Source organism: Diplotaxodon limnothrissa, linkage group LG1 (genome assembly GCF_057381915.1).
Source record: "Diplotaxodon limnothrissa isolate DT_005_m linkage group LG1, D_limnothrissa_male_GT1.1, whole genome shotgun sequence".
Lineage (NCBI taxonomy): Eukaryota > Metazoa > Chordata > Actinopteri > Cichliformes > Cichlidae > Diplotaxodon > Diplotaxodon limnothrissa.
In genome coordinates this window covers 8,965,096-8,981,102 of record NC_140596.1, presented here as the reverse complement: position 1 = coordinate 8,981,102, position 16,007 = coordinate 8,965,096, and the positions used below count along the sequence as shown (strand labels likewise).

General features: G+C 38.0%; 1 protein-coding gene across 2 annotated transcripts in view; it reads right to left on the bottom strand.

Moving 5' to 3' along the window:
* Nucleotides 1–14,020: 14,020 nt before the first annotated feature.
* The window catches only part of chst8 (carbohydrate (N-acetylgalactosamine 4-0) sulfotransferase 8), a 125,716-nt gene continuing 123,729 nt past the window's right edge, over nt 14,021–16,007 (bottom strand). For both annotated transcript variants that reach the window (XM_085352182.1, XM_085352174.1), the window contains one exon: nt 14,021–15,193. In XM_085352182.1, coding sequence (XP_085208308.1) covers nt 14,021–15,193 — 1,173 coding nt within the window. The remainder of the gene's footprint in view (nt 15,194–16,007) is intronic.

Below are 16,007 nucleotides of genomic sequence, written 5' to 3'. Positions count from 1 at the left end.
CAATTATGTTATAAAAAAAAGATATACAGTAATGAAATAGTTAATAGAAAATAAAAAATAAACCTGACTTTTTTTTCTTTTCTTTTAATGACCTCGTCTTGTTTAGACTAACTTACTATCGCCAAGCTACAACAGTAAAGTTCTGCTTATGCTACAGCACTAGAAACCTATGCATGACTTTTAAAGTGCTTTGACAATGTCGGGTTATTAATTTTTTCCTTCATCACCGGAGTTCCTCTAAGCAGCATAATGCAGTATAATTTACACAAGGTAAAAAGACGCAACATCTGGGTTTTGCTGAATAGGGTGTTACGAGCCAGTTAACCCATGATATATCTGTTTTGTGAAGTGAATTACAGTCTGAATGTGTTAGCTGTCCTCCAGAAGGTGAAGCAGTGCTAAGGCTGGGGCTTGCCAGAGGCACTGCTCTCTCTCAGCCTGGGCTGGTGCAGGCTAAGAAGCCAGCGCCCCATAGACATTGCTTTCTTTCACCAACACTTTGTGTTAAGTGGCCATAAGTAATACTGGGTGTGTATTATGTGCTGAAAGCAGAGTTTATTCTCTTACACATAATTACTGTTCAGCCATGTGTGTGGTCTCAGTGCTTTCTCATCTGTTTCAGCTCAGACCTCATCGAGTCACTTTATGCCCCTGATAAATGATTGTAACCAGTGGTGCAGTGCAGTGAAGACCAGTCCCTTCATCAGCATCAACTTACTTTTCATTATAAAGTGAATCTTAGTGGTGTTTAGAGTTAATGAAATAGTAAAAGGGCTCATCTAGTCACACGGTCAATATTTGGCTTTATCTGACCCATTAATTCACTAATATTATTGACATACTTTGACATATATACATTACTTTCAGATTTTTGTGACTTTTAAGCATGAGCTAATTCTATTTCTTTCTGGACTATGTTCAGGTTATCACCTGCTGCTTAGGTGAACGTGAATAACATTCACCAAAGCATTCATCAATTATGGCAAAAATATTTAAAATATGTATTCATAACTCCTACTATTCCATTTAACACCTACTGTTTTTAACAAAATAAAAACTGTTAAATGCTTATCATACATAATTTTAACTGCCACCCCCCACCCCTATTTTGGCCTTGAATTTAATATGTCTTTTTCCCCCCTGGCTATCAGGCCACGCAAGGAAGGCACAGTGAAATATAAAACTAGGACTCAATTAAAACGTAAGTGATAGTCATTGAGCTTTTCATCCTTTAAATTAGTCTACTGCCCTCTTGTGGCTGTTGGAATGTGTCTCTGGAAGGTGGTTAAACTCTGCTCGCCTACAGTTCTACTAAAATTTGTAACATTTCTCGATTTCAGCTATCTTTCCATGTCCCGTTAACATTATACTGTCTGTTAACAAAAGCTTGTGCATGCTGAGAATCCAGTAGGCTTTTGTGGTTGTTTGCGCATGCGCATCCCGGATAAACCTTCCTCTGACAGAAAAGTGACGGAAGATCTTTGTACAAGACAAGCTACTGCTGGCTCTGCTTTCACTGCTCTCACTATCATTTGCGACTGGTATGGAAACAGAGGTACAGAGTAAACAGTGTTTTTGTGATCCAACCTCTTAACAGATAAGTAACAGATAAGTTTAGTCTTACCTTGCCCAACACGCAAGAAACTTAATAATTACTTTAGCACGTTAGTGAGAAAAGCCTTGAAGCTCGACAGGAGGCGCCAGGCCCTGCCATGTCCGGTTTAATAGGTGACCTGAACAGGTGAAGGCTCCACCCACATTTTCAGATTACTTTAAATCTACCAAGTTTAATGAGCTATTTCACCTGTACCTCATCTTAATTTTTCATTAATATTTTTAATTCCCTTGTAGAAATTGGTAGTTAACCATGTCATACAGTGCTCAAGTCTTATAATATAGCTGATGTTTCGTTGTTCATGTATTTTAATATACTTCTTTAAAATCAAACTGAAAGCTTTTGTTTGTAAGTGCAGTAAAAACTGTCCCCCCCAGATATGCGGTCCTCGCAGGACAGCGGCACTACAAACATGATTTTGATATATTACTGTATATTTAAAATGAGCTCAACCGTACATATCAGCAGCAGTAATATTAATCCTTAATACACCGACAAGGAAAATTTTTCTGCAGAATAATTACTGTTTCTTCCGATACATTATGCTAGTAATACACAGTTTATGTGTCGGGATGTGTTTTCATAGTGTTTTATTGGTTTTACTGTATAAATGGCTCTGTAAAATTCTTCCAGCACTTGTCATTGTCAGCTAATTGTAAAAATGTGATGATAACTTTAGAAATAATAATTTTTACAATTCTTCAACCAGGAAGGAGTATAGCAGCTGTAGATGTCCACGCAGAGTGCAGAATATACAAAAGAATAAAAGAAGTGGAGCATGAAAAGTGTTTTTTAATCATGGTCTCTGCTTGTCTTTCTTCAGCGTATACCACTGGCTCCACTGTTTAAGCTCACTGCATGGTCATGCAGTCGTTAGCCTGGTAGCCTCATAGGAGGAAGGTAACTGGTTTGAACCCTGGCAAGGGTTTTTCTGCATGGAGAAAAGCCCTGGCCAGTGATCAAAACCTACTATAATCACATTATGGTAATACAATAATGTACATATCCTAAATCACAGTAATCACATTACAGTTACAATTATGTGCCTGTGTTACAAAGGTTCTTCAGTTGTCTGCACAGCGGTAAAAAAAATCATCAAACATGCCTTTTTCTTGAGCTTCAGTCAGCTGATTTCAGCTTGTGTGCATAGGATAAGAATTTGCGTTGGCGTGAGAGTCCACAGCCTAAGATTTATGATGTTAACTGTAATTATGTGACAGTGCATTTCAGAACATTTTACAGAATAATTTAAAAGTAATGCAATTAAAAAATACTTTCTCTGGGGAGTAATTAAATGATATAATGCATTACTTTTTAAAAAGTAAAAAGTAAGTGTGATACATTACTTTTTTGAGTAATGACCACAGTACAGTATAGCCAAACAACATACACGTTAATGTAAGATTAACTAGTCATCCTAAATTGGCTGTGAGCTACATAGAGTACTAAAAATACATAGAATAAAACCCTGTGTTTGTATATGGTAAACTGTGGCTTGTAGTTGAAAGCACTATATAAATGTCAATCCATTCCATTAATATTAACCTGTCATTTCTCTTTTTTTTATACATACAGCTGAACCTGCTCCTAGTTATATCTCGCTGTAGATGAGTACCATGCTTTAGCAAAACCCTCTTGGCTTTGACTCATTGCTTCCTTGTTGTGTTTGTTTTTTTTTTTCTTTTTGTCAGATTAAATCTCTGAATTGTATCTAAAATGTTCTTTCATCGCATATCGAAACTTTGCAACTTGCTACTTTGTTTTTCTTTTTCTAAATTATTTAGTAGCTGGAGCATGTATTAATATTTTATATTACCAAACTATACAATGCAGAAGATGAATAAGGTCACCAATGACCAGCAGAACCATGCTCCATATCTCTGTATCTCTGGGTTTTAAGGCCACAGCCTCCGTTTTTTTGGCTTACGGAGTTACTAATAAACTGCTTGTTCACTTTGCATTGGAGTTAATGGACAGAAAAGGAGCCGCTGATTTCAAACGAATGCTAAATCTGCTCTGTTGGATGCTGGAAAAAGTTATTAGTTTGCAATTAAGTGAAAACATGTCTGTGTTGTTCACTGTAGCCTTGCCCCCTAGTTGGGTATAAAAGTCATTAATATCATATTTAATGGGGGAATTATTTGATATTCACAAGTGCGAAGTTGCTTCTCCTTTGTTGCAAAAACAAAAACTGGTTTTTAAAGAATCCCCCAAATTTACTGAACTGATATTTTGTTTGTAATGCTCATACAAGAACTTCCTCCTCTTGTAACATGTGCCTTCACTTTCAGTACATAGAAATCTCTCTCTCTTTGAAAACTTGAGATTCATCATCCCCAGAGTCTAATATATAATGCCACTGCTGTGGCCTGCTCAGGAATGAACTGCTGTGAATCGGTGTGGTGCACCTGCCTTCTGCCAGGCAGCCACAGCGCTGCAACCACGCCAGCCAGCCTACAGGCACTTCTAGATAACTCCTGTCTGATTAGCTCCTTAGGAGGACATTGTTCCAAAAGCAATTCACTAGACTCCCAGTATTAATTTAGTCCCGAGAGAGAGGCCCATCCATCCTATGTAGGACGGGCTGCGCTCTGGGCCTACCCTACGGCCTGCTAATAGCACGGCACCTCCTGGCCTGTCACTATAAGTGATAGTCTCTGCAAGTTTGTTGCCTCGTTGTGTGTTTCTCCCATCAGGCAATGCGTTTCCCTCCCTCCTCTTCCCTCCTTGTTTCTCTCCCTCTCTATCAGTGGTGGTTCAGGGCAGGTGTCTTCTCTGTCACTTCCATCACTCACGCTGTTTGACGAAGGGAAGACACAGTTCAGAACATGGCGTGAGCAGAGGGTGATTCATTGAAAGCTTGCCTCTCTCCTTGAAAGGGAGGAGAAGAGAAAAGCAGTGGCTGCATCTTTTTGGGAGGGTGGGGAGTTTGTGAGAGCTGCCTGCCACGGGAAAATAAAAGAAGGTGAGAAAGCTTTCAGTGCTGTTGAAACTCTGAGGGTGACTCCAAAGTGAATAAGGCTGCTTCTAAAAATCAAAGGTTGACTGTGATGCGTGATACACCTTAATAGATAAAGAAAACCAAACAGCTTTAAACTGGCAGGGGATCTCAACTTGTTTATGGAGAGAATGAAGTGTGTTCCTCCTACATATTTGTTGTTTCTGTTTGAGAAGAAGTGCTTTATTTTTTCGAATAGGCGAAGGAAACTGAAGCTGCACAGCTTTATTTGTGTCAGAAAAACTGATGGTTAGGTTCCACCAGCTTTAGAAAAAAAGGTTTTGAAGTTGTGCTTTTGCTTATAAGAACAAAATATGTAAGACATTTTTCCATTTTGCTCCATGGCAATTAATCTAGATTATTTGAGTGAAAAATCCTTAGAGGTGTTGCTATAATCTCCATCATATCACCCACTGGTTTGTAAATTCTTCTGAAGGATATTGATCTTCTCTATAATTTTCTTTTTTTAAGAAACATCTGAGCATTTCTGGACAAGAGAGGGAAATGCGCTTGTCAGCAAATGCTAACAAGCTTGGTTATCAAAGTACATTCAGAGATGGCATGTGTGATTCACAGACATGCAGGTACCCACCTAATTAGTACAAAGTAACTCCACCCACTAAAACTGCAGCACAGGCATTTTAGACAGGCTGTCAGCACAGTTATGTTCACAGAACCAGGGCAGGGATAGCTCAGTAGGTAGAGTGGTGGCCCCATGATCGGAAGGTCGGGGGTTCGATTCCCCTGAGGTACCCCTGAGCAAGGTACCGTCCCTACACACTGCTCCCCGGGCGCCCAGTGGCTGCCCACTGCTTCACTGAGTGAATGGGTTAAATGCAGAGAGGGATTTTCCCCACGGGGACCAATAAAGTACACTTTCTTCTTCTTCTAAATCTGTGATATTTGACAGACAACATTAGAAATTCTTCCAAAGGTGTTGCCACAAACTGTCCACTTCAGTGGCTTAAATTAGCTGTGGCCAAGGCTAGCACACAGCCGATGGATCAGTAGAAAACACCTGCTAGTCAAACGGGCCATGCTAAAAAATGAGTCAAAACAAAACGTTTACTCAAGATAGACACCAAAGCTGGGTTTTGTACCAGCCTGAAAACATGTCTCTTTTTGGTGTAAAACCAGGCAGTTATATGGAAGTCTATGGGGATTTATGCAGGTGGCCATGGTGCTTCCATGTTGGATTAATTCCTCAGTCTCTAAGCTTGCTAGTTGGAAAAGTCCACTATACTTTTGTGTGTTTTGACAATTTTTGACATAAGGAAAGGAGCATAAATGTCAGAAACTGTTGATTTTATTTTGAAGACATTGTTAGATCTGTTGCACTCTTGCACTTGATTGTTAACTGAATGCTGAATTACATGTGTGTGATGTTATCTGACTTTTTTGCACAGCCAAGAGAGTTGGCAGTGCTACTGGAAAGCTGTGCTCAGTGTATTAAGGCATTGTTAGGAACAAGTGAGTAACACTGCAACACAAATCAACTGCAAAAGCTTGCCTGCATTATTGTCATGCCAAAAAAACCCAACAACAAAAAACCCCCAACTCTTTATTAGTGTTAGTGTTCCTTTTTAAAATATTTGCCCACCTCTCCAATAGTATTTTTCAGTTAACTGTGTATATCACATATTACTTTTCTCTACTGTGAAAATCTGCCATTACAGACTTACAGACACATTGTTCTGGTTGGAGGGTTTGAGGTGTTTCAGCTCCGTGTTTTTTTAAGAATTTTATACTTATACTGATATTAATCAATTTTGTGTCTGGTTTATGTCTTTATTTCATTATTTGCTTTTAACTCTCAGTGTTCTTCCTCATCTCCTGTCCATCATCATCACCACCCAGATGTTTGCTTCAACCCTCAATGTGTTTTTAAATAAATATACATACACGAAACGTTGCCATGTTTTAGAGAGCAGTGCTATGATATAAACACACAAAGGCAGTGTGAAAATGCATTTTATCAATGCAAATGTTTTAGCCATTCGTGGCAGTTGTGTCAGTTTGGTAGAGACGTAGCCCCAAGGTAAAGAAGCACTTAGCCTTTAGCAGCTTGCGTGACTTCATTATGGAACCTATGTTTATTGATTCAAGTTCATTAAAGCTGCTGCATAATTTATATCAGTTTCAGCATATAACCTAATTAGAAGCCTTGCAAAAGCCTTCATTGATGTTTTAGTGAAGCATGACAGGCAGTGACAGCAAATTTGGTACCTAAGTTCACATTACTATACACACCTTTATGTCCATAAATCATTCTTTGAAAAGCAAAAGCATTGTTGGGGTTTGTCATATTTCAGAGCAGTACTGCCATCATGTGGTTGTATATGATATTTCTCTGGTTAGCAGAGGTAACAAACAGCATGGCTTTGGAGTTTTTAGAATAAAGAGTAATAACATAGCTGAATATAAAGGAATTTCCTTCGAAACCCCCAGATACTTATCATTTTATAGAGATACTTATAAAATGGAGAAAAGAGCAATCAGATTACTCATTCTGCCGTGATACCTTTTACATATATTTAAAAACACAACTCATCAAATTGCAAAAATACCCCAGTTTGGATCAATGATCAGTTTTGCTGAATTTTTTTATGCTTACAGAATTAAGGATGGAAATTATCACAAATATTTACTAAACTGGTATTTTGTTTGTGGTGGTCAAATGAGTACCTCCACCTCTGAATGCGTGCCTTTATTTTCAAGTGCACTGTGGAAATCTGTCCTTGAAAACCTGGGAATCATCATTGTGTGAATTGAATATATAACACCACTTCTGTGGCCTGCTTAAGAATGTACTGCTGTGTATCTGTATGGCTCACCTGCCTACTGCCAGGCAGCCACAGTTACTTTTGTCTCTGTCTTCAACTAACTAAATGACGAAGTTTTTGTTTTCAGATTGAGCTGTGTTGATGAAAACCAGCATACCTCACCAAATTAGATTTTGGGAAAGGTTGTGCCCTCAGCAGGACTTGAATTTTGAGATTTCGTCCGTAAATTTATTTTCCACTTGTCGTTTTGCGTGGCTTGATTAATAACAGAGCTTGAGCAAATCATTTTAATGAGGCTTATGTCATTGAGAGATGTGTCTGGAGCGTGCAGCACACTCGTTGCCAAAACAAACAAGGGTTTCATGCAAAAGGCGGAGAATTAACCTGGCATGCGTGGGAATCAGCCAAGTTTTGTATTTGACATTTGAGGGAATTTCCTTCCTCTCAGATTTTGTTCTACTGAACCGAAGAGTCAACACCTTAAATTGGTTTTGTTCCGTTATTACATGGGAGATTTTGCAGAGGCATTGATGCAGTCATTGCCTTTGTAGACAGCCCTTGCAAACTGCTTTGTGTCAGTCTTTGTCCTATACATGTGTGCGTGCGTGTGCCTGCTAATGTCTGTGTGATAGAACTGTCGTCAGCGAATCAGCCGAAACCTGTCATCAGCCATGTTAATGCTGGCTTGAAGGCAAAGAGGAAGATTAGCTGAGGAACTTATAATAATAATACTTGAAAAATGGAGCAAAGCCTCTTTTTACAGTCCTCCCAAGCAAGGCGAGGTTGTTTATCACTTTGGGAAGATGTTTGGTTGCCTCCCTTGTATGTCTGCTTTGGGCCCTTAAGCTGATTTTGCTACACAAGCACGTTCTCTTCAAAGCATGTCAAGATTTTCCACGCACACTAATGAGGTAAATGGATGGCTTTTGTTTTCTCCACAGTTTTAACTTCCCCCAAAGTGCTCTCATGACTTATACACGAGCTGTTGCGGAAATCAGCCTTGAGCATTTAATCAAATTTCTAACTCTACAGAGTGATCAATTTGTGCTGCAATATTCATCTTCCACTCAAGCATAAACATAACCGCACATTTACACAGACACGCACGCACGCATGCAGGCACACACATACATACACAAGCATGCACTTACATACATACACAGATACAAGAGCATCGTAAGACTGCTATTTGTTTATGTTAAAGTAATGTCATTTTTGTTAGGTAAATTGAAAAAAAAATGAAATGCTTGAAAAAAAAAATGCTGCTGTGACAGATTTTACTTCCTTTGAGTGTGTGAGAATCATACAAATGACTGTAAATTTAGGCAACATAAGGTACCTACTTTAGTCTATTAACAAAATGGAAATGAAACGAGTCCTTTCCCTCAGAACCGACACTTTATGGCTGTGTGATGGAAGAATAAAAGCACCAATTTGAAGGCACTTAGATCTCAAAATGAAAAGTTGTACTCGCAGACATAAAACATGCATTGACAGTTATTTGCCAGCATTTAGTTTTGTGAGCTGATGTGACTTAACCTTCAGAGATTCTAATATGAGTCCTATCCCTTTGAGGCACATAATGGATAGACATGACTTACTGTTGAAAGAGTTAATTCTCAACACTGTTAACTTAAATATTAATCAGTGCAGCAATAGAAATATCCTACTGAGACCACTGTTATGTAAAACAACGTTTGGAACTCAGGTCACAGACACAATAACTCAGAGTGTTGGTACATTAAATTTTATGGACACTAGAGACAGGAAACATAATCTGTGTTTGTCCCTTTGATCTTTTGAGGATTGTCCTAACACGTTTATTCATTTTGCTTTTAAAAGGGATACTCTTTTTCTAGAAGGACTTACCTGTATATGCTGGGATATAACACATATAAGCACATTTATGATGTACATTTATAGAGTAACGTTTTCAGTTTTGTTACATTTAAGTGACATTTAGAAAAGTACTACCTAACCAAAAAAGCATAACCCTTTGTAAAATAGGGAATAACTACTGGTAGATTTATTTAACATTATTATTCTGACTCTATAGTATATTGCTATATGCAAAACTGAGCAAGTGGATACAATTGTACTATTGTACTTTTTGTTTTACTCGCTTATAAATCCAGCAGTTTGAAGAAATTGTTTTTAAATTATGTTCTTTCTTTTTTTCACAAAGTTAACACTTGCTGTTAGTTGGGTCTCTCATGGAGGGGGGGACCTGCTCTGTGCATCAAAATAATTTCCATTACAGGATCTTGATTGGTACAGTGACATTGTGTGCTTGGGATGGCATAGTGGTGAGGCAGGAGGGTCCTGGGTTTGAATCTGCCAGCTCACAGGAGCCTTTCTCTGTGGACTTTGCATGTTCATGCTTGTCTGTCTCCCCCGTAGCCTTGACTGGTGACATATCGCTGCTGACAAACCACTTCATTGCAACTTGTCTGGGTGTAGCCCACCTCTCACCCCCTGACAGCTAGGATAGGCTCCAATCCCTCTGTTACCCTGAATTGGATAAGCAGTTAAGAAAAAAAGATGATTAAGTGTATTGATTGATCAGTAATAACCCTCCTCCTGTTCATGTGTTGATTACTTCACTCACCTTGACAGTTTGGCGGTTATATCTATTCTAGATTGATTGCCATTTGGCAGAGAGGGGCATGATCCCAAGAAGTCAGTTCTCCTTGTTGTATCACATTCCAGCATTGTCAGATGTGCCATAACAATCGTGGCTACATGAGTTCAATTTTTAACCGAGCAGCTTACATGTTCGTTTTTTCTTAATACCGTCTTCTAATTAAAAGAGCATCAATATCGGGCCTTTGTTGTTTAAAACAGAATTTATATTTTGTTCTCATACCAGTATTACCATGGCTGCCAGCTTTCACAGAGTATCTTTTTACTTGTACACTTAATCAAACAAATTTCATCCTCAGTTGCATCCAACAACGTTAACATCACCCACTACAAACTAAAATATTCACTCATCTCTCTAACTGCCTCGCATTCTTGAATACCTCTCATATTAGTCACACACTGCTTTGTTTCAGAAAGACAAAAATGGCAACCTTATGAACCCTTCTGTGAATCATACCTGTTTTCATCTATCACTGTACAGTATTGCTCTAATAACACATTTTTGGAAGCCATGCGCTTATATTCTGAAATATACAAAAATGGCCTAAAAAACAACAATAGTGTCGATCAAATTAATTAAAGGCACTTGTAAATTATTTGTTGATTTCTGCAGGCCGGACCTCAAGCACTACATTGTGAGAGGGGAAACCTTTTATGGCAATCTTAGTTGAATAAGCAACTGGTCAATTTCAACCTGGAACAGCTTCATGTGTAAAAACCAACTTTGACTATTTTGGTAATTTCCTTAACTCCTGTAACCCACACAATATGGACTTGGGATTTGTAACTACAGGGCAACAGACATTAATGTCAGAATCATTTGTTGTAACTTTTGGTGATATTTGGTGAAAATTTAAAAGGTAATGACATATCCAGCAGCATTATCTGCACATTATTTTTAGTGCTAATTACAGAGTATTTGTAGAACTAAACTAATACATGGTAGAAATTTTATTTGGAGTCACACATGGCTCTGGCTCTAATGCTGCTGGTTTACATTCTGGAGCCCTTTAGCTCAACAAAGCTCACAAATCACTTAACTCGAGATTGACAAACAACATTTTTTTTCAATGAAAAAAAGAAATAACACATGAAAATGCTAAAAGACAGTTTATTAGCAGACACTCATCAGCCAGAAATAACCTCCTGAAAAATATCTTCCTGAAATACACCATTTGATTGGCAGTGTAAAATAAGGCAAAGGGCTTAAGATAATCTTTTTTTTTTCTTTTACAGATTTGCACCAACAATAAACTGTTATACATTCACTTGTTACTGTAGTTATGCTTTTGATCTGTCCGTATACCCACAAAACCAAGAAATCTTCTTTAGAAGGGGGGCAGGGACTGACAGAGTATTTACAAAAGTAATACTCATCATAATGCATTAGCTGTTTTGGCCAAAGATTGGCTACACCTACATAGATTTTGACCAGAACCTAAACAAAGGTTAGATTTTGGCATTGCAAAAGCCAACACTACACTGACAAAAGTTCATACAGTTACCATCACCAAAATTATTAAAGGTCTTAAAAAAGTATTATAGTGTATAGATTTGAATAATATGATTTCCCTCTTTTCTCTAGGCAAATACAACTTTTGTTACCATAAAATAAATTTCCAGTGAGCTGCAAAGGACATAACAGAGCTAAATAGTGACTACTATTTTATTGGAGATCACCCATAGGTTGTTCAGAGAATCGAATAAATCAAATCCATCTTTGCCGCCATTAAAATGACTTTTTCTTTAATCAAGGTGTTTAGTGTGTGTGGGTTGTGGGCTTTTGGTGTGTTATACACCATTTGTAACCACTTCTGATTGTGGCATGTTTACCATTTCACAGCTTAAAGATGAAACAGTAAACCAAGTTGATTTTAACTAAATGTAAATTTTTTGAATACTTGTCTGGGTTTTACGTTACGTTAAACTCAACATTTATTATATTTAATCTTTCCTTGTTTTTCTTTTTTTAACTCAGATGAAAACCTAGAGTATTTAACCTCACAACTTTTTGTTCCACTGGTCTTGTATTTAAAATGTCTGAATGTCTAAAACATTTTTAAATATCTGATTGCTTAGGACCTAAAAACTGCTGTTTTTGGGGTTTTTCTTTTGCAGTTTTAACTAGTGCACATAATATATGTAGTCTGACCTGCATCATGTTGCATATTAAAAAGAAAGAAAGAAAAGAACAACATGACTTGCCAGTTGGGTTTTGTGTTGGGAATAGTAGTTTAGCCATGTTGCACAAAGGATACGATAGCTGCAGCCTTCTTGTGTATATATTTTTATGAAAAGATGTGCAGTGGGGTTAAAAACATCTAAACAGGTAGTTCAGTACTACACATATAAACACACAGCACGGGTATGCTATGGGTAAAAATGTCCTCAGCTTGGATGGCTAACTAGGTGGAATGCAGCTCATTTGTACAGGGTCTATTATCCCATTGAGCATCAAAATGAATCTGGGATAAATAATCAAAGAGCTAATTTCCAAAATTGTACATATCCATTTATATTAAACAAAATCTTACCCTAACTCCAAAGCACCAAAGAAGATCAATTCATCACTCAAACATAGCTATTTGCACTTTTTAAATGCTGCATCAATAGTTTGCAGTCATTTCAAATTTTTTTGAGACGTGTTGGTTTTCAGCTGGTGGATATTTTGTTTTGGAAAGAAACTCTTCAGTTACACAACACTCTACACTGATATTACTGAAAGAACAACAAATGACATCAAAAAGGAAGTAACCATCACCAAGAAGAACTGAATATATATATCTATATATATATTTATATTTTAGAAATACATAGAAAAATATATATTCATCTGAATGCCCATTATACAATTTTACACAGTAGAGTCAGAAAAAAGCCTATATGTTGGTATTGAATAGCTATGATATATACAGAGGGGATGGGTTGCTTTATAATATTATGAGGTGGTTAAAATGGCAGATAAAGAAGTTTGTGCAAACTTGTTATCTGTTTCTTGCTGGAAAGTCCAAATTGTACATTACTGAAAAATGTCATATGTAATATGAAAAAAGTGTTTATCTGTTTTTGTTTTTAGCCTGTATTTTTTTTTTTTTTTTAATTTCCAATACCATCGACTGGTAAATCAGCAACACTAATAGATATTGAGAGATATTCATAGCAACACTTTATACCCTGCTTTTAGACACCCTATTGATGGAGGACCTACAGCACATGTATGTGTTAAGGAAAAGCACAAAATGACAAAGTTAGAAGTATAAAATGCTACAATAGGCGCACACAGCTTCCAAGTGGGCAGCACTTGACACATTTAAAGATTTATAGTATTTGTAGTGTTTCATTTAGTTATATTTAGTAAAGCCATTCACATCAAATATCTGTATTAGTATGCACTGATACATAGAGGTATATTGATGCCTAACTTGCCCTAGGTCAAACAGTAAATGCAAACATTTTAAATCATGAAAGGGTTTGACTGTGAACAATTTAAGAATACCAAGGACTCAAGCTACTACATTTATGAATATTGTTGTAAGTAAGATAAGGTATGTGCTTGAAATCTATGGTAAACTTGGTGCTTAAACCATAAACACACATTTACAAATGCTATTTGACCTAGAGTAAGGCATATTTTTTAAAGCCTGTTCAACAATAATAAATCTTTTTAGAAGCTTAATGTTTACAGTTTTAAATTTCTACCTCACCATCTGCTAGTAGTGAATAAACGCTTCGCATTTTAGGACAATTTAGAGTATTTAATACAACAGCACACAAACTGTCTACAAATCAATATAATCTGCTAAAAAAATGTAATTAAAGTGTTTTTGAGTGAAATTTGGTCTCTCTGATCTCTCTGCTAAGACGCAAAGACCTATTTGAGCATGTGAGTAAAGACTGGTATGGTAAAATTACAGTTATGGTAAAAATGTAGTGGAATGTGACTGTGAAAATGTGACGTGAAGCAGTCACGTAATTCTTAAGTCAGTATAAATCTTTAAAAGGCTTAGAATAGTTAAACATCAGATAGTCCATGTAGTAGAAGTCATATACTCGCTGTCTCTCCAAAGCGCTGACCTGTGAAAAGTAATTTTCCGTGATCTGCATAGAGGTCCGCTTGTCACTTGGGTTCCTGTCTTTAAAACTGGGCAATGTGAGGTTAGGTGGTGCCCCTGCCAATCGCAAGAGAAAGTTAGACTCTTCTTCCATGTTCTCAAACTTGCCGATAAAGTCGTAATCTATGAGGCAAGGGTTGCACAGCTGATTTGCCTGCTCCCAGTGGATGTCCATTCCTACGGGCCGGTGGACATCCAGCAGGTATTGGACAAATTCTTTAAATGTGACCCCATTTCCTGTCTTCAGGGCTGCTTTTGATGGGTTCACCCTGTATTTGGAAATGATGGGTTTCCCAAACAGGGAGTGGTAGTAGTTGTTGGGATTTTCAAACTTGTCCCGGTAAGCTGACACCATTCTCTCCAAGGGCTCACGGACAAATATGACTTTGGTGTAGGTTTGCAGACGGTGCATGATTCCCTGTTGGTCAAAGCTATCAAGCTTCTTGAGATGCTGCCCGTAGTGGACTGTGTCATGCTTAATACTCTGAGTGTTGGAGGCCTTACCCGCCAGCACCATCAGGGTTCTCTTCCAGTTGGAGCATCCTGCCTTGGGGACCTGGCAGTATAGCAACTTGTACTTGTCCTCCACAAAGATGCTTTTCACATGATGACGTGTGATGGTCTTTGAAATGCTGCTTTTGTACTTAGCACAGATTTCCTTCATCAGTTGCTGGCGTGCTTCCAGGATACCGGAGAGCTTTTGCCAGCTCTCTGGAGAAAAAAAGCCCGATGTAATGGAGGAGGACATTGGGGATGAAGAGGAAATTGAAGATGAGGATGAGACTGAGGATGAGGAAGATGAGGAAATGGTATTTTTGGTGTGTCGAATTGGAGGACTTGTTTTTAGCAGTTTGCGTTGTCTTTTCGTGACATGAAGGGAACCTATGTCCTGCTCCTGAGACCCAGGGGAGGCTGTTTTTCTGCTCTTCTCAAAATGTGGGAACTGCATTGGAGGGATCGCGCTGGACAGGATGTTTTCTGTAACTTGGAGGTCCTGGAAACTATCAGATTTGCCTCTCTCGCGGTCCCGAGTGGAAAGTGTCTGTAAAACAATGACAAAACAGGTTAGAGTTGATAGCTGCAGACCTCTTTAGACTAAACAAACAAGGACAGTTTCAGGTGGCTATGCAAAGAAGAACCATTAATATAAATATTTTTTTTATTAATATGGTATATATTATAACTTCAGTGTCAGAAATGTACCCCAGATTTTTTATTCTTCAACTAGCCACTTGATGGTGCTGTTTCACTACAGCTTAAAGGTCTAACTTTGGTACACACAAATGTCACACACTGCCCAATGCCATCTATGACCTATCAATAAACTGAGCTGTAATGCCATATAAATGTCTTATAAACACTTAATGAGGAATCCAAATTAGAATCATCTACTGCCTGATTACTATCAGATGATGCCCAAGGCCATCACGCATTCTGACATTTTATTTCAATTAAATGCTGTAATGGCATCATAAAGCCAATGGACTGGATGTATAATTTTAATTTTACAACAGACAAGGTGATGAGACCACCATGAATCTTGGTTCATCCCTCTCCAGACGTAAATGGTCATGTTCGTTCATCTGGAGGGAGGAAAGGATGGGGGGGAAGGTCCTTGTGTGTTTAAGGTGAGTGCAAGGCAGATATTGGTACACATTCTTCAGGGTTTACACCGGTGTGAGTCTCTCTCTGGTGCTGATGATCACAGCAGAGAGACAGAGAGAGCAAACAGGGGTCAGCTGAAAGAACATAGTAAGAACTACCTGACCATTGTAGTTCATAGTATGAAAACAGTTTTGTACATTTTCTAAGCTACAGATCTATATTTAAAGTGGATCCTTACATGTTTTGTTCAT